The following is a 21,307-nucleotide window of genomic DNA, read 5'->3' on the forward strand; positions in this document are numbered from 1 at the left end:
TTGGGATTACAATTCCACTCCTAGTGAGGAATAACTTATCCCAGAACTAATTAAGTTATCCCAGCCTTTGCAACCAAACAACGAATTAAAGGTCAATCAAAAGTTATTTCAAGATTAACTTCTCTTATTTATCACACCAAATGACTCTTAAATGTATGCGAACCTTGTAAAGATAGAGAAGCTATTTTTATATTACAAGGAGATAGTGAAACAAAATTAGATAATTGTTACACTTTTCTTTCATAATTAATACTCCCTTCATTTCAAAAAGAGTGACCTAGTTTGACTTGACACGAAATTTAAGAAAATAAAATAGACTTTTGAATCTTATGGTCCTAAATTAAAGTTATGTCAAATGTACAAAATTGTCACATGGAAAGTTGAAAGTAAAGTGTTACCAGAAAAAGAAACAAGTCATTATTTTTAAAACAAACTAAAAAGGAAAGAATATCATTCTTTTTGAAACGGAAGGCGTAATTAGTAATAAAATAGAAATGATAGACTAGACTAGAACAGTGTAGCTGAATGGAGAATCTACATGTAAGTTGTGGGGTCCATAGTTACCCATCCAAATGTGCCACGTGTATGATCCTTAGTTCCTTACTGACGCTCACGCGCGGAAAAAATTTACTATGCGAAAGTCATTCGTGTGTGAGGCATTTTTTAATTGAAAGTCATCTAATGGGTCCCACTTTTCAAGCAAAATTGAAATTCTGTCCTTTCATCTGCCATTTTTATTTACTTTTATCCTTTAATCTTTTTTTTCCGTTCCCTTCTGACTCTTCTTCTAAATATTTTCTTTTTCTATTTATTGAATGTTTTTAAATAAATTCTAATGAGGCTATTCATGTATTATGTTTGTGATTCAAAAATGTTTAAGGATATTGATTAGTCGATCCAATTAGTTGTAGATTTTTTTTTTTGTGCACCGAAGTTTGATCGATCTTTTATATAATCAATATATAATTGTTGAATAGATTTGTTTGGATTAATTTTTTTGTGTAATTAATTTTTAATTATTTAAACCAATTCAGAATAAATATAGTACACATTTACCAATTTGATTTTTTTATTTTTAGTAATGATACTTATCTCTTTTATCTTTGCCATCAGAAAAGAAATTCATTATTTACTGTCCTTTTATTACAATGACTATAATTTTATGTGTTGGGATCTATAAGCTTTGTTAGGTGAATAGTTTATAAGAAATATAAAAGAAAAAGTTTAGGTGACAATCTCATAATTAGTTTTAATTTTGATTCGGGTCTCTCAGACTATTAGAAAAAAATTAGCAGTAGTAAAATTGATGAAAAAATTATATAAAATGTATTAATTTACATAAAAATATACTCTATAAAATAACCACTTACCGCACACATTAAAATTAAAAATCAATTAAAGTATTTATAAATAACTAAAAAAATTCGCACGCGCTCTCACGTTCGGGAAGTTACGAGAACACTCCACCGCTCCTTATAAGTTATATTCTCACGCAAACCCCCAACTTTTGCTGTATATTCCATAAAAACACTCTCTCTATCCGCTGCAACTTCTCTTCTTTTTTTTTCCTTTCCTTCTTCTGCTTCTCGTTTTTCTTCATTCTTCTAGAACGTTGAGATAGCAGAATAGTATATTTTGTTCACAATATGTCTACTGTGACGTCATTTTCCGGCGTACAGTGTTGCGTTCCTTCTTCTTCTTCCAATTCTTCAAGCAGAGTAGCTTTATTTTCATCTCATTCAGCGCCGTACCTGAACTTCTCAGGAAAATCGCGAGTTCTTGACAAGTGTAATTCGTTGAAACTGAAGAGGAAGGATGTGTTCTTCACTAGAAAAACAGAGAAACTCTTCCAGGGTTCAAGGCTTACCATACGTTGTGATGCTTCAAGTGGAAGGGTAAACTACTTATTCATTTATATACTTATGGATTTTACTTTTAGTTCTGATTTGAATTTCATTGTAAATGCATTTGTTTTCTATAGTGGAAGTGTGGAAACGGTTTTTTAGGGCTCACCACCTTACCTAATCAATTTATTGGTTCTGAATTGAGTGACACTTTATCTAATCAATATATTGGTTCTGAATTGAATGAAACTGATATAAGTGGTGCCAATTAGTTTGTGATTTAGTAATAGTTGATTGATATCCACAATAGGAAGATTTGGAGTGGTATTCAAGCAGTTGATAAGTCACATTCTCATTGAATGAATTGATCAAAATGCAGTAAATTCTCTGTGCTTGCACATTTTTCCGTCTGGGTGTTTTTGCATGTCTATTTGTTTGCAGAATGAGATCCTTGTTTGGCAAATGTGAGTGAATGCTTAGGCATATAGAGTCGTTCCCTAATATCTCTTGGAATCAATGATCTGCAAGCAAAGGGTTGAGATAGCAATACCAGTTAGTTGAGACTAAACTAGTTATCCATGTAGGGAGAACCCTTAAACACCTTAAGGGGTAAATTATACAATTTGGAATGAAATATATCTCAGTAGAGTGGAATGAATATGGATGATTTATATAATCGTTCTGACTGATATATTTCAGTCTAAGTATAGTGGGATGGTTATGGATGATTTATTCAACTGTTTTGACTGATATATTTCACTCGATCCAATTAATTGGTTTTGTAATGGCAGATCACTCAGCAAGATTTTACGGAAATGGCATGGCAAGCAATTGTTGCATCACCAGAAATAGCGAAAGAGAACAAGCATCAAATAGTAGAGACTGAACACTTGATGAAGGCACTGTTGGAGCAAAAGAATGGGCTGGCTCGTCGTATATTCTCCAAGGCGGGTGTAGATAATACCCGCCTTTTAGAGGCTACTGATAAGTTTATTAGACAACAACCAAAGGTATGCTTCAGATCAACTCAAAAGTCTTTTGCTAATTATATGCCATGTTCACTTGTGCATCATTGGTTCTTTTCTAACTCCTGCTTAGAAATGATTTGATGTTCAATTATCAAATTGGTGTTTTCAGGATCAAAATCGAAATATGTCCACTCTTTATTTTTGCTTCTTCTTCATTTGCAACCCATGTAGAGTTTAGCACAAAATTCTGCTTTGATCAGCTCTGCCATTTTCATGTTAATGACAGTCACTTTATCTTGAAAGGATCTAATGAACCATTTAGTCCACACATGACCATTTTCAAGCACGCTAGGTTTTCTTGTAAAATGTTAATTTCTCAAGAATTTATCTGAACATATGTGCACTTCAATTTGTTCTCAGGTACAAGACACTTTATTGTTGTAATAAGGCATCAGTGTAACTTAATTATGATGATGATGAGTTTGTATGTATCTGCATATAACTTAAGTTTATGGACCATTTCTACTCCATGATTTACCAAGAGGTCCCTCTCTTGTGTGTTTTTGTAAGTGTATCATATTCCATTGGAGTTTAACCAACAAGAAAATAGTAGGTAGTTAAAAATTCAAGAAGTTATAGGTTAATGTACATATCCACTTTTAGAGCTAAAAACAATCATGCGTTTGCAAAGAAAGTTGACATCCTAGCTGAGTCGAGCACACTTTGTAGCTCAATTTTGAAAAGACATGAGCTAGGGAGCTTATCCTGGCTCATTTGGTGTTCACAAAACCTCATCTGTGTTTTTCTCCAGAAATATAAAATAAAAGGCTAATTTACACTCCACTCTCGGGGCTTCTAGTTAACCAACTTAATTGATTGGATGGAAAAATTATTATTTCTATTTAGGATGTGATTCAGCTAAATAATTCAACAAAAGGAGCTTGACTGGCTATAGATGAGCTTATAGTCTAGCTTGATATCAACTAGTTCTTTTTTTTGATAAGGGATATCAGCTAGTTCTAAACACCAGATCTCCAAGCAAGCTAGAGTTTGGCTCTTTCTCGTCTATAGTTGAGCTTGGCTCAGCTCGTATAGATAACCAGTCAGTTTGGCTGGTGTACATCTTTACTCTTTTGATGGATGCAGAACGTATGGAAACATACTCAGTGCTATGCAGTTATGTTTAGATTCTATGGTAGCTTGGTCAACTGATTCTCGTACATTGCTCTTTAAGAGAGCACACAGATATTATAGGAAGCTTCCAACCACCAGTGATGCTGAGTCATTCGAATTAGTTCTTTTATGATATTACTTCCTCTCTTTTTAGACCACTTCTAATAACAATCAAAGAACAAGCTGCTAAATACGTTGTCCTCTCATGTACTATAGATTGCTGAATCTTTCTTCTTGGTTACAATATCTTTCCAGGTTATTGGTGAGACAGCTGGTTCTATGTTAGGCCGAGAGTTGGAAGGTTTGATGCAGAGAGCCAGGGAGTACAAGAAAGAGTATGGTGATTCCTTTGTGTCAGTTGAGCATTTGGTGCTTGGCTTCATTCAAGATAAACGATTTGGGAAGCAACTGTTTAATGATTTCCAGATTTCCCTGAAGACACTGAAAACTGCCATTGAATCCATAAGGGGACGCCAAAATGTTATTGATCAAGGTAATGAGTTCTTTCTATAATTGGTGGACTATTTGCATATGTGGATCTTGTCAATAAGTGTAAGAATTAAGACGTAGCTACCCCTTCCTTTATGGACTATTATGTTCATTACACTTGGATCTCCTTTCCCTTTCATGTGATACAGGGAGCTTCTTCCTAGTGTAGTCCTTAATGTTTTATACGTAGTTTGACTGGTATACACCATTAGCTTCTCAGTTAACAACCTTACTTTCCCAACACATGCTCATCTGCAATATATCCTCTTAGCTTCTCCATTTCTCAAAATATCTTGTTTATCACTCTTGCAGATCCTGAAGGGAAGTATGAATCACTAGAAAAATATGGAAAAGATCTGACCGCTATGGCTAGAGCGGGGAAGCTTGACCCAGTTATAGGAAGAGATGATGAGATACGTAGATGCATACAAATCCTCTCCAGGAGAACAAAGAATAACCCAGTGTTAATTGGTGAGCCTGGAGTTGGGAAAACTGCAATCTCTGAAGGGTAAGTAAATTCTTCTTATTGAGCAGTAGAGGAGGGAGTTGGAGCATGTGATTTAAAATTTTGATTTATATGGCTTATTTGGAACATGTTGCCTATAACTTATATTCTTCTCTTCCTGTTTGATAGGCTTGCTCAGAGAATTGTGCAAGGAGATGTACCTCAGGCTTTGATGAATCGAAGGGTTAGTGATGAAGGGAATTTCTGTTGCATTCACCTGACTTATGATAGAAAGTATTTTATTAATTAACATGTTTGTGTCCTCTGTGCAGTTGATATCTCTTGATATGGGTGCGCTCATAGCCGGTGCAAAATATCGTGGTGAATTTGAAGACAGATTGAAGGCTGTGCTTAAGGAAGTGACAGAATCCGAAGGACAGATCATCCTTTTTATTGATGAGATACATACTGTTGTTGGTGCAGGTATGTTCTTAGGAAACATCACCAGATGTTAAAATGCTGTTTTATCTGTTGGAATGCTGGTGACTAAAAATTAATACTTGTTGCCCCTTCACTTGATCCCTTGTATCACTCTCTCCTCTTGTGATAGTTTGTTCATTTGTTGCATGGCGTATAATTGCCCATGTTAGTTGGCCTATACGTCTGCTACATACTGAGATCTTTATGATTTCATCCTACACCAGAAGTTGTATTCCGTACCATTATTGGGGTCCATCCAAGTTTGGATAATTTTTTTCTGGTTTAGTTTGTGAAAAACAAAATCATTTGTTTTCGTTAGGTGCCACTAATGGTGCAATGGATGCTGGGAATCTCTTGAAACCGATGCTTGGTCGAGGAGAATTGCGATGTATTGGTGCAACCACCTTGGATGAATACCGTAAATATATCGAGAAAGATCCTGCCCTGGAGCGTCGTTTCCAGCAAGTTTATGTTGACCAGCCTACAGTTGAAGACACTGTCTCCATACTTCGCGGATTACGTGAAAGATATGAGCTGCATCACGGGGTTCGCATTTCAGACACGGCGCTTGTTGACGCAGCTATTCTTTCGGACCGTTATATTAGTGGACGTTTTCTACCTGACAAAGGTGAGAAACTGAAAAGCTGTTCACTATAGAGCAACTTGTTATTTCATTTAATAATTACAAATACTGTATTGTTCATGGTGCTATAACTTCATTGTGTAGTTTTTATTTTAATTAACTATAAATAGAGCGGGTGGGGGAGGGATTACAAGCGGGGAACTGAACCCTTATCAACAAGGTGAAAGTTCTAGTACCCAATTGGGCTACTAAGGTTGCCCTGTTTGTGTAATTTTGATTTAAAATTTAGGGAACAATTTTGCATTTGTTTGGCCTAACCTTAGTCCTGCTGGTGGATTTTTAATCCTATCTAACTACTAATCATCACTTTGACATTTGAGCGTGGCCTTCTCAAAGTACTATAGAAAGAAACAACTTGAGCAGTGATGTAGCCACATTTTATGGATCATATCAAGCATATCTTTCAGTCTTCATCATCACGTTATTGTTTCCCTTGGTCCAGTAGGCATACACCAAGTGCTCATGCACTTGACCTGCATAAATGTGGAGTATAATAGACTTGTTCTTATTGGACTTACAGTCGATGCTAAACGTGCTAGTTTTCAAATTGCAGCTATTGACCTAGTTGATGAAGCTGCTGCAAAACTGAAAATGGAGATCACCTCAAAACCTACAGCCCTTGATGAGATCAATCGTGCAGTTTTGAAGTTGGAGATGGAGAGGCTATCTCTAACTAATGATACGGATAGAGCATCGAAAGATCGGTTAAACCGTCTTGAGGCTGAATTGTCTCTTTTGAAGGAGAGGCAAGCTGAGCTGACTGAGCAGTGGGAGCATGAAAAAAGTGTCATGACTCGCTTACAGTCCATTAAGGAAGAGGTATGCAACTGAAGATTCTCTACTTAAGTTTGTTCATAACTGGTGCTTCTTTTTTTTAATAACTACTCTTGAGTGGAAGTGCATTTATATTCTGAGCTGTCAATTGAATTAGCTAAGGAGCAATTTATATCTAAATGAATCAGATTGCAGTGGAGCTTGATTAACTTTCTTCCTAAATACAGATTGACAGGGTAAATCTTGAGATCCAGCAAGCAGAGCGGGAATATGATCTTAATCGTGCTGCTGAACTTAAGTACGGGAGTCTAAACACCTTGCAGCGTCAACTTGAAGCTGCAGAAAAAGAACTGAGTGATTATATGAAGTCTGGAAAATCGATGCTCAGAGAAGAAGTGACTGGGAATGATATTGCAGAGATCGTCAGTAAGTGGACTGGGATTCCTGTTTCTAAGTTACAACAGTCGGAGAGGGAAAAGCTGTTGCATTTAGAGGAAGAGTTGCACAAACGTGTTGTTGGTCAAGATCCAGCAGTAAGAGCAGTAGCAGAGGCAATCCAGCGCTCGCGTGCTGGACTTTCAGATCCTCACCGTCCTATTGCAAGCTTTATGTTCATGGGTCCCACTGGAGTTGGGAAGACGGAGCTAGCTAAGGCCCTTGCTAACTATTTGTTCAATACTGAAGAAGCACTTGTGCGCATCGATATGAGTGAATACATGGAGAAGCATGCAGTTTCAAGATTGATAGGAGCTCCCCCTGGTTATGTCGGGTATGAAGAAGGGGGGCAGTTGACCGAGATTGTTCGCAGGAGACCGTATGCAGTTATATTGTTTGATGAAATAGAGAAGGCCCATTCGGATGTATTTAATGTGTTCCTTCAAATCTTAGATGATGGTAGGGTGACTGACTCACAAGGACGTACAGTGAGTTTCACCAATACTGTCATCATCATGACATCAAATGTTGGTTCACAATATATCCTAAATACAGATGATGATGATGATTCATCAAAGGAAGCGACTTATCAAACAATAAAACGAAGGGTGATGGATGCTGCACGTGCAGTTTTCCGCCCTGAGTTCATGAATCGGGTTGATGAATATATAGTATTCCAGCCTCTTGATCGTGACCAAATCAGTCGCATTGTGCGATTACAGGTAACATACCTTTTTCGAATCTTAAACACATGCTTGTTTGCGTTTGCACATAGTTTCTGGGAGTGTCAATGCTGGAAGTGGATTCTGTGTCTGGATATATTCCGAGTAAAATATTTCTAAGTTTGAGCTATTTTTTGTTCTTGCAGCTTGAGAGAGTGCAGCAGAGATTAGCTGATCGCAAAATGAAGATTGAAGTGAGCGAAGCTGCTATTCAACTGCTTGGAAGTCTTGGTTATGACCCCAACTATGGCGCACGGCCAGTGAAGCGGGTGATCCAGCAGAATGTTGAGAACGAATTGGCCAAAGGAATATTAAGAGGAGAATTCAAGGATGAGGACACTATTTTAGTAGACACAGAGGTCAGCGCATTCTCCAATGGACAACTTCCTCAGCAGAAGCTAGTGTTTAAAAGACAAGAATCTGGTTCAGATTCTCCAGCAGAGAACCAAGAAGCTTTCTCTCAGAAACTATGAGACTGCACCTAAATATATTGTTGTTCAGATACGTACTATGAGTTCGAGCATCTAAATAGTATCTAGATTTTGGATATACATATTTCACGGCTTTGAATAGCAAAATACCTACACGGTTGAAGGAGTTGTGTTTTCATATAGTAATAAATAGCATATTAGCCTGTAGATAGTTGTCGGTTGTTCACCCATGCTTTGTGCAATCTTTTAGCTATATATAACTTCTAAACATGAGATAAAAGGGGAAGGAACATGGGGAGGGGATTACAAAGTGGAGAATCAAACATCAAGTGAAAGTTCAAAGTAATAAACTAACTGGGCTATTAAAGTTGGGACATCCATCCATCTTAGCATTCTAGTAATTAGCATGTTCGCACATCTCAGAATATAAATAACAACTTCGATCTCATCTCCCAATCTAATTAACTTCTTTAGTTCAGTGTGATTTGTAGGAGATAAAGGAGACCTCGTGCCATTTCCTTTTTCTTCCCTTTTTGTCCTCCAGTGCTGAGATCACAACGAGAATGAGATAACTTATACTATTTTGCTAATTGAATACAACTATGACTTGCGTAGTTAAGCAAGCTGCAATACAAGCATTTAAATGGACACCAAGAAATGAAAAATCTCTGTTGAAAGATTTTCCGTGCAAATCAGTAGATAAAAATTAATTCAAAAGAAATGGCACTATCTATATATAATTATAAAATCCACGCTCTTCCACATGACACAATAGAATGATTTATTATTACACATGACACGATAGAATGATTTATTATTACATCAGAGTGCAAAGTTTTTACGTAAAAATGTTTTCTATACATGTATAATATGCTTGAAGACGTGTCTCCTCGAAGCTTAAAGAAGGCTTTCTTGTTACTCGGCGTGCTTGCATGGAGGCCAAAGACCAATGGTAATGCTATATATTTGTTGAATCTGAATGCTTTGCCAAGTGACTCCGCAAACCCAACCAGATCCTGTCCTCCACTGTCCAGGCTGTGATTAGCATAATTTCATCATTATAATCAACATTAGAAAATCTGGGAAATGAAAGCAATAAATATGGACAATCTGCTCTAAGGTTAGTACATAAATACTGAAGAAACTGAAACGATAAGAAGTAGGAGATTAAGAGTAATTCAAATGTCAACTTTATTACAAGTATGGAATAGAATACTCAAATGTCAACCTGTTCATTAGAGTAGCTGCACCTCAGTGGGTCTTCTTACTCTTCTACATGACCATCAACACAGTACTTATATTTTGCCATCAACTCAGCTACAAGCACATATGCACCCATTGACTCTACTGGGCCTTCAGGTTAACCTTCACATGACAATTTATCATAAAAAGGAACCTACATTAGCAACACTATTATATGATATTCATGTCAATGTAAAGAACACTGTTTTCTTCCCAATTATAGTAGTTTTGCAAATTACGTTTTCTATTTCTCCTGGAATCTTTTGGTAAGTTTTGCAACATCATAGCCCGTGTCTTGCCATCAGGTTGAAGGCTTCTCTCACGCATTTCCGTGTACAGCTTCTTAGCCAAATCAAACCTTCCTGTTAAACACATCCCTTGAATAGCAGCATTGTAAAGTGATCCATTTGGTTCAGAAAACTGCAACATATTAAGTATAAGAGTTGAAGTGACTTTAGTCCTGGATAATGATTGATGTCTGAATGATTCTTTCCTCCCTAATTACTTACCTCCAATGTCAAAGCAATTTTTTTTATTTTTTGAAAAAAGAAGAAGAGAGAAATAGGAATTTTCTGTGTTGGGATGGTGCCAGGGGAGTTTGGCTCAAAGAAATAGTGGTAATAGAAACAAAGCCAAGTTAATAATCAACATTCCAGTCTAGATTTTTTTTTTCCCCACGGGTTTGAGTTTTTGATTTTGCAAATTGAACATTCCATACAAGCCATGATTAATCAGCGAGTTCACTCTCAAATCAGAACTTACCCCCCCCCCCCCCCCCCCCCCCCCCCCCCCAAAAAAAAAAAAAAAAAAACAAAAAAAAACAATCAATCCACAATTGTAGCATATTTATTCTCTGATTTATTTGCAATATGGCAGGGAACTTAAAGAAGGCAATAGTTACGGTAGAAGAAGATGTAACGAATGTCACGACTTACTTTTAGTATTTCCACCGCTTCATTATAGAGAGAACCCCAAATGCATACTCTCATCAATGACAATAGAGTAAATATGTCAGGAGAATGGTTTTGGCGAACCATGCGGTAATACACTTGTAATGCAACCTTGGGTCTTCTTGCTACCTCGCAAGCTCCAATGACTTGATTATAGGATGCAGTTGAAACTGGGAGTTCAGAAGCCTCCATCTGCCACAGTACCTGTACAGCTTTCTCCCACAACCCAAGTCTGTGGCATGATGTCAAAACAGTATTGTATATATGCTCATTCAAAATAACACTTTGGATATTTCTTATTCTCTCAAAGAGCTGAATTGCATCACAATATCGATTTGCCCTGTTTAAGGCATTAAGCAAGGAATTCCATGTGTATACATCAGGTGCATGACCTAATGATTTCATCAGATCATAAATCTCAAATGCAAGCTTGACTTTGCCAGCTTTTCCAAGTGAGTTGATCACTATGTTGCATGCTCTCGCATTTGGCTTAAGCTCACTGTCCAACATACATTGCAAGATATTCAATGCAGAGTCATACTTACCCTCCCTACTGTATGCTCCAATAATAGCATGCATCGTATCACTTTCTGGGCTCAACCCATTATGAATCATCTCACTATATGCATCAATAGCTAGTTCATTCTGACCACAACGAACAAATGTGCAAATTAACAGACGGTAAGTGACTGTTGTTCCAACTTGACCATTATACTGCAAAATTTTCCAAATCTTCTGTGCCTGATCCCAGTTGTTTGCTTTTGCAAAAATGGATATCATTGTGTTGTATACAATAATATCAATTTGTTCTCTAAGATTCCTACTGCTTATCAATTCACGGAACATGTTTATTGCTGTGTCATAACCCCGAGCATCAGCAACTGCCTTCAGAATTAAGCTATAAGTGTGGCCAGTTGTTAGCTCACTAGCCTTCATGGAGTTGAAGACTTTTAAGGCATTATCAAGCATTCCATTCCTCAAGAGAGTTGAAAGAAGGGAATTACATGCATGTAAATCAGGTTTAAGACCTGAAAAAATCATCGACTTGTATATCACCAATGCACTTTTATGTTTATTCAGCCTGCTGAGCTTCAAGATCCTTTCTGACAATACCTTCTCATCCACTTCTTCTAGGTATAGAATCCCATTCTCAACTGAACTTTTAGTTGAAGGTTGGTTTGTATCATATCTTTCAGTATACGAATTCATCAAACAGTCCTTACCATGCAATTCCAGGCTATATACATCTTTGGCTGAATCATCTTTTTCAATATCAGAACCCTCAGTCTCTCCATCACACATAGGTTCTAGTTCACAAGCGACATTCAGAGCTATGTTACACAGGTTATTCACTTCCTTGAAGTTAGATAAAACAGTTGACAACTTAAGCTGTTCAATTCCAAAGAAACTGCATTGCTCAAAAGCATTAACCAATCTAGAACTAGTAAAACTAAGACACCCCTTTACTTTTCCACTATAAAGAGCTCTTGAACAGAAAAATCGATTGCTCTTCTCATTTCCATCTAAAGAAATTGCTAAAGTAAGCAAGTTCTTTATCACATATACCATACTCGCTCCACAGAGTACAACAACCTCACAAGACAAAGAATTTCTCACCTAATTCAACACTAGACTTGGAGCCACTACCTGAAGAAATTCAATAGAGTTTGAACACCATAATCAATTAAAGTTCCAATATTTATCGTTCAATTTGATCAAATTAAAGAGTTGATGATGGGATAAGGACAGATATGCATGTAATATTTGTTATCCGTAAGAACCATTCAACCTTCAACTGTACTTTTCGTTCGTGTTTTGCCAAGAGCTCAAAGAATTGAAAATTTACCTGAAATTTAGAAGGAAAAGTAGAATATGTAGCTTGAGGGAAACTTGACTTGTCCAGCACACAAATGGAGACACAGAGGGGAATTCATGCTACTAGCCAAAGTAAAATTTTCGAATTGAGGAAGAAAGGAAGGATAACGAGAATTTATTACAAATACCATCTGCTAGCAGAATGGGCCTCAACTAACGGGCCTTATTTAAGATCCGGCCCAAAACCTCTGATGATCAAAATGCACTTTTAATCTTTAATTCTAATAGGGTGGGGATTGGGATAAAGTTTGAAATTAATTTTATTACATGTTTGATTTCATTTTCAGGTATTAGTTAATCTCAGAATTATTTTATCCCATCATTTATGAAAAGATGTTGGGTATGTTATTATATTCATGAGAAGGTGAAATAAAATAATCTCATAAAGTATCTTAACCATAAAATATTTTTGTTTATCTCATCTTGAGCACCAATCGATCCCTTAGTTACATCTTCGATGAATTAATAGAGTAAATTGCATTTTATTCGAGTTTATTTTATAATAAAACACTTGAAACGTGACTATCAGAACTCTTTAGCATAGATTATTCTCCCAAATCTCACTTTAGTTCCTCCACTAATTTTTTTTACATCTTTAACCAAATTAAAAGACCAAGGCAAAACATTTATTGTCATACTAAAATTTAAAAAAAAAAAAAAATTTAAATTAAACGCATCGTCTTCACGGCTATCTCTTACTAAATGAAAAAAACAAACTCGTTATTACCCCCATCCCCATCCCCATCCCCATCCCGGCTCCCGGTACATTAATAAGCTGAAAGAAAATGGCAAATGACTCACATCACTGCATCAGAATTGCATTCAACATTTTTTTTCAAACTTTACATGGGGTAACTTAACTGCTTCACAACAAACAACTTTCGAAATGTTGCAGATTCTAACATGTCACTTAAATTTGATGCACATTTGAGGCCATAAAATATACAAACAAATTCTCGTCTTTGTTACAACTGAGATACAACGATCAGTCACAGGTTTCCAGTGAACTGCTATCGGGTCAGATAAGTTTGGGAAGTGGCAAGCTTGCATAAATACAGTTACATGTCCATGGTCCATCAAAAGAGATCTTCCACTTAATGGCAACTATGTCTTGCATGTCTGTCATAGAACTATCCAAGGACTTTTATCATCTTTTTCCCCTCTGATACACAAATAAACCAGAAAATGGGATACGTGATTCAATAGATAAAAGATTACATATAGCAAACTATGTGACACGACAAAATGGCAACATGCCAGTGCTGAAATATAAATAGCCAATATACTTTACGTCAAGCAACAAATGTGTGATTTGACAATGATACCTGCATTCATGCATCACTGTGATCTGAAGCTTCCTCAGAATCAGACAAGGGCAAGAGGGTACATATCCCAAGCACATGCCCATTAAGGCACACATAATACTCAATTGCATCTTCATAAGCACCCAATCTACAGCTGGCACTTGCTGGTACCATTTTTGCTTGCAGCATGCTCCACAGTTTTGCTTTACAGTAAGGGCACACTTCTGTTGGATGGAGCTGAGCCTCCCTCTTAATTAACATTTTACGAACTTTTGAGGTAGCAAAGGATTTAAATATTCCCCTAAAAAATCCAATATCCCCCTCTTCTCCTTGGTCAAGATGCTCGCAAGGATCAGAAACATACAAAACATCCGTCCTGCATTGTGGTAACAGAAAGCTCTTTCCAGAGGTCCTAGAGAACCTAGTCCTGTAAACAAAGTGTCCTGGAACATGGATGCTGTTGAATAAGCCACCTTTAGTACATCCAGAACAGTAAATAAGAAGCTTTCCAAGAGCCCTCCAGTTCCCATCAACACTGTGACTCCCACTAGACTGTAAATCAAGCATCATTTTTGGAGCTCTCGTCTTACAAAACTCCTTCCAGAGCACTCTCTTTGCAAGATCATCAAACCATTTGCAAACACAGGATAGAGTTGCCACCGACTTAGGATTCCAATTCAGTCGCTGAAAAACCAGAAATATAACTTCTTCGCTAAGATGCCCTTTTGTACACAAACAACTAGCTGAGTGTATGCACCGATATTGTTTAGTAATGATCATTGTTTACAACTGCAATCATCATAATTGAAATGACAACAAAAGTTAGGTCATATATTTCTAAAAAGTTCACAAAGATGACATCAAATACCAAGATACTTCAATTGGTTGTAAGGAATGTAGGAAATGATCTGAATAATGGCTGTTTGGTGGCATAAACAATGAAAATATGACTCTAGTCAACAACCCTATACATTAATCAATCATGCTAGTATGTTGAATACAGGAATAAAGGGATTTTTCAAAAGCCCATTGATAGCAAATAATCTCTCTACTTAGTCACTTGATAAGTTTACTTTTACTACATCACCTTTTACATCACTATCAACTAATTAAAGACCAGATCATTATTTGTTAATTAAATCATCAACCTATTACTCCCTCTATCCCAACTTATGTGATTTACTTTCCTTTTTAGTCAGTCCCAAAAAGAATGACACATTTATATATTAAGTACCAATTTAACTACAAAATATCTATTTTACCCTTAATGAAATGATTTACAACCACACAAATTTATATCATCCATTTTGGATCATAAGTTTTAAAAGTCTTCCTTTCTTTCTTAAACTCCGTGCCGAGTCAAAGTACCTCATATAAAATGGGACAGAGGGAGTAATACTTATCAACAAAATAATTTACCCATCAATGCTTTTGCAGAACATAAAGATAAGAATGCACTTCCCCAGGCCATGTTGCTATTATAGGTTACAGAATTAATGAACAAAATGCAGAAGTACCAGAAAACAAAAGCTTCCCAAGATTTAAAATCAGTAACTTTTCGCACAAGGGAAAAATCCATGAGGTGAATATAACATATATACTGCTCCAGAACTTAGTGGTACACAGTTGGGTTAATTTAACCCCTGTATTTAGCACTGAACAATTTCTTGACTTTGTTAGCTCTCTAGTACTAGTTTGAAGATTGAAAAGGAGCAAACAACTTTTGCTTGTGCTCTCTGTGAGCCCTTTTCTCTATTCTGTAATTCTGCACCTGCTTGATGCTTTTTAATGAAATACTTTACTTCATCAAAAAAATATTAGTGGTACTCAACAGATGGCTCATGACATGAGAGAAATAAAGAATTCGGAAGAATTAAAGATAATTTAGTTCTGAAACAACTTCAAAGAGATTCGGGCTCTAGATGATGGAAATCTAAATGTGGCACAAGCTCAGAACTCAGAAGTGTTTGGTTGGTAACCATTTAAGGATGAACTTACAGGTCCCAGAAGCAGATGGAACGTGCTTATGGCTACCAGTTCTAGTTCCAAATAAGCATAGGGTCATAATGTACTTCTGAGAAGGAGGGTCATAAATGTTTTGAAGAATTAAACAGCATTACATGTAGAGGCGAACTATATGCTTCAGCTGGAAAGCAGTTCTCCAGTAAAGAATAGGGGTCGACAACTCTAAGAACAAAAAGGAATTGTGACTAGTAAGAAGAGCTCAGTTGTAGGTTATTTTTACACTTCATGCACACTTAAAGAGTTTGGACATTTATAAACTGAAGAAAGTTCTTATCCCCTTTTGGTGGAATAGATCCCTCGGAGAAAACATAATCCACAGTTCAATATGACCAAACAGTTGAAAATAAGTTCGTCAAGGATCACATACCAAACAAACACACCTGACTCGTGCTACACTCAGTGTCAAGTTAAAAAACCAAATCAAGATCATACATATCACATCACAACTTTGTAGAGAACGAATAAAGAGCAATACTGTTCAAAAAAGTATAATCTTTAGAATTATTGGAACAATTTAGTAAAAGATATTGCATTTATGACTTCTATTCCAACTAACTAATTATTAAAAAATTGAAATTAGGAAGTAACACAACTATTTTTCCTTGTTTCATGAAAATGTTGGTCTTTTATACCCAAAATATTGCATTATCACCTAAGATGCAAAAAAAAGAAAAAAAAAAAAATCATCTAGTTAAAAACACATAAAATTATCAAAATTGGAGCTGAGGTTTCTTCGTGCAGCTGAATCAGACAACACCACAGCAATACAAGTCACATTTCTTATCCTACCCTAAGATTTAAAATCGGAATTAGGGTTTGTGTATGAGTGAGTAACTGAGAGAGAAAGAAAGTGAGATAAAAAAAGAGAACGTACAAGTTGTAGTCGCCGGAGTGGAGATCGGAGAAGTTGCCCGGAGAAAGAGCAAGTTATCGGTGGAGAGAAAGTGATCAGTGGTGGTGATGGGTTCAATGGACTTGGGACAAAGAAATTGACTGAGCCGTTTGAGCTGACGCCGAGTGAGGCGTCATTGCCAAATTGTCCAGTTGAAACCAATCAAACGATATTTTGGGACCCGGTTTATTAACCCACTCCCACCTAATCCATCGACTTGGGCTTGTCAACATCACATGTACGGCCCAATTCGATTGATACGATACCCGATCCTCCCAAGTATTTTCACAAATAACCATAATTTGAAGGAAAAATCACGCCCTATACACATTTAAGAGTCAATTTTACGGGTTTTAAATATACTTTTAAATTTTTTTTACTTATAACAGTTTATTTAAGAGTTGTGACATATAATTTAAAGTTAATTTTATTTAAAAATCAATTTTCATTTATTTAATAAATGATTAATCTATTTATGATTTTTATTATTAATTAATAATATGTAATTAAATTGATTTGTGTTCCTTTTTTAAATCTGAAATTATCAGTTACATAGATATAGGGATTCACCTACAACATGTTTCCTTCTTTACCGTTACCACCTCCCATACGCCAATCCCACCCTCCTCCAAATCGCCCATACATCAATCCCACCCCCTCCCCCCCCGCTCATCCAATTCTACACGCCATTAACACACTAGCCCACTTTTACCTTCATCTATCACATCTTTCTCACCACCAAACTACACCAACTTCACAATCCTCCATTCAATTTAGTTTTTTCAACAAAATCATGTCGAAGAAAACGGTTGTAACTCCTCAAAAGAGCCCTCTATTAGTCGAAGGAACTTATACGGATGAAGTTCATGCTCCATCTTTCAACATTTTGACTCAAACACCGTCGCCAAACATTGTTTGAAACTCCGGCTAGGGGTGGTTCATCTCTATTGAAAGATCAAAAATAGAAAAAAAAAAAAAAAAAAAAAAAAACGACTCAAATAAAAGGGTGAGTCCGATAAATCGAAAGGAAAGAAGATGAAGGGGAAAAATGTTGAAACCCCTTCTGATTCTGATTCTGATTCTGTTACTGAATAAAAAAAGAAAAAAGGAAAAAAATCAATGAATGTTGAAGTTGTGAAAATCAATGAATGGCTATCTTGTAGATGGTTTTAACGACTGAGCAACACCTAAAAAAGACAAAAAAAAAATTGTTAGGGTAAGTATTATATTCAATTTATTTTCACATTATTAAAACTACTGTTTTTTCTTTAAAAATATCACATTATTCTTATATTATTTTTGAAATAGTTGTTTGGATGAAATGTGTATGAAATATGATTGATATGTGTATGATTCCGATTAAACAGTTGATTCTTGGATATTGTATGATTTGTGATATAATAGTGGTATACAAGTGGTATGAATTGTGTTTTAACAGTAGTGTGATTGTCTATTCACTGTATATACAAAAGTGGGGATAGCACGATCAGTGAGAGTGAAGTTACTGGTACAGTTGCTAGCAAATTTGGTGGACCTCGCATAGCAAAAGAACATGTTCTGGATACCACCAATTATCCTACACCAAGACCACATACAAGAAATTTGAAATAGTTGATTGCACCTTCTACTTTTTTAGAATTACATGCTTTTTTTTTTCTTTTGGACAACTTTTTTGTGTTTAAGTATTTCATGATATATAATACCATATGTTTTCTTCCAATCAGATATCATCTACATATGAATTACTGTTTGGCTATTATAATTTCAGGATACTAGTAATATACATGCTTCATACCATTTGGATTCACTATTTTAAAATATCAGTGTGTATCCAAATTGTACAATTAATGGATGAAATATGTGTGAAATATGATTAATATGTGTATGAAACTGAATTTAATGTTTGATGGTTGGATATTGTATTAATTGTGCTATAATATTGGTATACAAATGATATGCATTGTGTGATTATATGAAATTGATTTATTGTTGGTATAATATGTGTGATATAAGCTGAAATTCGTGTTGGAATGAAACTTGAATAAGATTGGTATAAAGTTTGTTATATATTTACACTATCTTATATATTAATTTGGAACACATTTTATTTTCAAGTATATTAAATCTGTATGAATAATTAATGAATCGCGTATATGAAATCTGGAATCTGAAATCTGTACAAATATTTACACTATCTTATATATTAATCTGGAATAAATTTTATTTTCAAGTATATGAAATCTGTATGAATAATTAATGAATCACGTCTATGAAATATGGAATCTGAAATCGGAAACTTGTACAAATATTTACACTATCTTATATATTAATTTGGAATAAATTTTATTTCCAAGTATATGAAATCGTAAAGAAATCTACATTAGCTTTCTTTTGATCTAAAAAAACCCGCACACCAACATCATTGTGGATACTAACAGGAGGACATCTATCACTAACTATATATTTTATCTCTATATTGTGAATATTAGCATCTATCATTAGCTGCGATGCTATCGCACTTACTTAACTACTATAAAGACTAAAATACTCATATATAATCCCCTCCATCTGAAAACCAACATATTTCCCTGTTTCATTAAAAAAAAAAATAACAATTAGTCTTACATAATACAAAAAAAAATAAAAAAAATTATGCACACTTATCATTATTTTTTCATACAAAAATCATTCAGACAGTAAACTACAAACAGATTTCATTAAAAAATAAAATTTCAGATTTCATACCCACTTAAATACAAATTTCATACATACAATCATCATTTATACCAAATATATACATTTCTCATACCAAATAGTTCATTCCTTTCACACAATTTTATACATAATTGACAAAACTTATATAAACAATAACATTTCAAATTTCATACCAACTTAAAACATTTTTCATACAATTATTCAAAATTCTAAATAACTTTTTTACTAACTAGTTAACACACTTTCATACCAACTTAAAACAACTGTCATACAATTCTTCAAAATTCTAAATAACCTTTTTTTCACATTAGTGAATACACTTTCATACCAAATTCATTACACTTATACTAACAAATTCATTCAAACCTATACATTTTAATTTATTTTTCAGGAAAAAAAACAGTAATCAATATTATAATTTTGATCTACGTACTCAATCTACAACGATAAAAATATTTATATGTTATACATTTATACTCAAATCTTTCATATATTGCGGCAACTTCTCACGAAATCATTGTTTTGCCAGTATAAAAAATAACCAAAAAACAAAAAATATAGTGACATTAAACCCCTACCAAAAAACAGAAACTTACCAAGAAAATCACTAATATTACAGTTTCACAACAACTAATACGTATTATGAACAAAACGTATTGTTTATACAAAAAAACATATCACATTCAATATAGTGACGATGTACAAAAACAAAATCACAAAATGTGATTTACAGTTTTTTTTTTTTTTTTCATTTCACTGAAATCCAAATAGAAAAGTAAACAATTAAAAATACTAACCTGAAGGATCCCATCTTCCGCCATGTTTAATTAATATTGATACGTAGTTGCCCATCACAAAAAAATAGGATTTTTCAAACAAAAAAAAAAACTTCAATTAGTCGCCAGTGACAAAATTTCTGGAAGAAAATTGAAGAGAGAGAAACGTGGAAGAAAAATGGATAAATTCAGATTTTTGAATTAATTTTAACAAATTAGAGTGAATTAAGGAAACTGAATATTCTTAATTAGTTTGAGATTCCTTAATTCATGCTAATTAATAATTATCTTAAATTAATTCAAATTTAATTGACACCCCTATTCCCTTTTTTTTCATTTTTTCCTTATTAATTACATATTATTAATTAATAATAAAAAACCATAAATAGATTAATCATTTATTAAATAAATGGAAATTGATTTTTAAAATCAGATTTTTGAATTAATTTTAACAAATTAGAGTGAATTAAGGAAACTGAATATTCTTAATTAGTTTGGATCCCTTATTTCATGCTAATCATTAATTATCTACAATAAATTCAAATTAAATTACAGCCCACAATTTCAGTTTTTTACTTTATTATTTCTAATTATGTTTTTTTTTAAAATTTTCGTTTATCTTTTTATTTATTTTTTAAGTTTTTTCCAATTAATAAAAACATTTCTTTTTTTTTAAAACTTGTTATAACCTGAAATTTTTAATGTTATAGCTTGAAAGTCTAAATCTACTGTTATAGCTTGAAAATGGTACTATAATATATGTCATTTATGAAATTTACACTATAACAAGTCATTTATTGTTTAAATTGTTCACAACTTTTTTTTCTTTTTCAATTTTTTAATTTACAAAATAATATTCAAATTAGTGTAATATTTTTTAATTTACAAAATAATATTCAAATTATTGTTTAAACAATAAATGACTTGTTATATGCGTTTACATTAGAGATATATATTTTTCTATATTTTAATATTAGAAACTATGTTTATGTATTGTTCCAATATTATTGTAGGACCATATTGAATCTATCTCCAATTGGGCGAGAAAATTAGTAACTCTTTCCTCCAATGGCCAATCGACAACGGAAACATGGAAAAGATTAATTTTTCTTCTTTTTAGGAAA

The 21,307-nt window shown here is 34.4% G+C and overlaps 3 protein-coding genes across 3 annotated transcripts; 1 reads left to right on the forward strand and 2 right to left on the reverse strand.

Annotated features, from left to right (window-relative positions):
- The first annotated feature begins 1,528 nt into the window (after window positions 1-1,528).
- On the forward strand, window positions 1,529-8,570 carry LOC125810647 (chaperone protein ClpB3, chloroplastic). Its single transcript, XM_049490114.1, has 10 exons — window positions 1,529-1,895; window positions 2,636-2,854; window positions 4,241-4,478; window positions 4,787-4,982; window positions 5,109-5,163; window positions 5,252-5,402; window positions 5,719-6,027; window positions 6,596-6,861; window positions 7,044-7,973; window positions 8,120-8,570. Exons 1-10 carry the CDS (start codon window positions 1,647-1,649, stop codon window positions 8,444-8,446), a joined length of 2,940 nt encoding a protein of 979 aa, XP_049346071.1. The 5' UTR covers window positions 1,529-1,646; the 3' UTR covers window positions 8,447-8,570.
- Window positions 8,571-9,116: 546 nt separating this feature from the next.
- LOC125810657 (pentatricopeptide repeat-containing protein At3g29290) lies at window positions 9,117-12,180 on the reverse strand. Its single transcript, XM_049490126.1, has 4 exons — window positions 10,582-12,180; window positions 9,886-10,066; window positions 9,633-9,769; window positions 9,117-9,439 (listed from the first exon to the last, which is right to left on the reverse strand). Exons 1-3 carry the CDS (start codon window positions 12,163-12,165, stop codon window positions 9,765-9,767), a joined length of 1,770 nt encoding a protein of 589 aa, XP_049346083.1. The 5' UTR covers window positions 12,166-12,180; the 3' UTR covers window positions 9,117-9,439; window positions 9,633-9,764.
- A 1,616-nt stretch (window positions 12,181-13,796) lies between these two features.
- On the reverse strand, window positions 13,797-16,870 carry LOC125810671 (EID1-like F-box protein 2). The gene is made up of 2 exons (XM_049490140.1): window positions 16,675-16,870; window positions 13,797-14,564 (listed from the first exon to the last, which is right to left on the reverse strand). The coding sequence occupies exon 2, from the start codon at window positions 14,553-14,555 to the stop codon at window positions 13,803-13,805; it is 753 nt and encodes a 250-aa protein (XP_049346097.1). The 5' UTR covers window positions 14,556-14,564; window positions 16,675-16,870; the 3' UTR covers window positions 13,797-13,802.
- Window positions 16,871-21,307: the final 4,437 nt, after the last annotated feature.

The sequence above is a fragment of the Solanum verrucosum genome, unplaced genomic scaffold (assembly GCF_900185275.1).
Source record: "Solanum verrucosum unplaced genomic scaffold, falcon-dt-bn FXZP01000032.1, whole genome shotgun sequence".
Taxonomy (NCBI): Eukaryota; Viridiplantae; Streptophyta; class Magnoliopsida; order Solanales; family Solanaceae; genus Solanum; species Solanum verrucosum.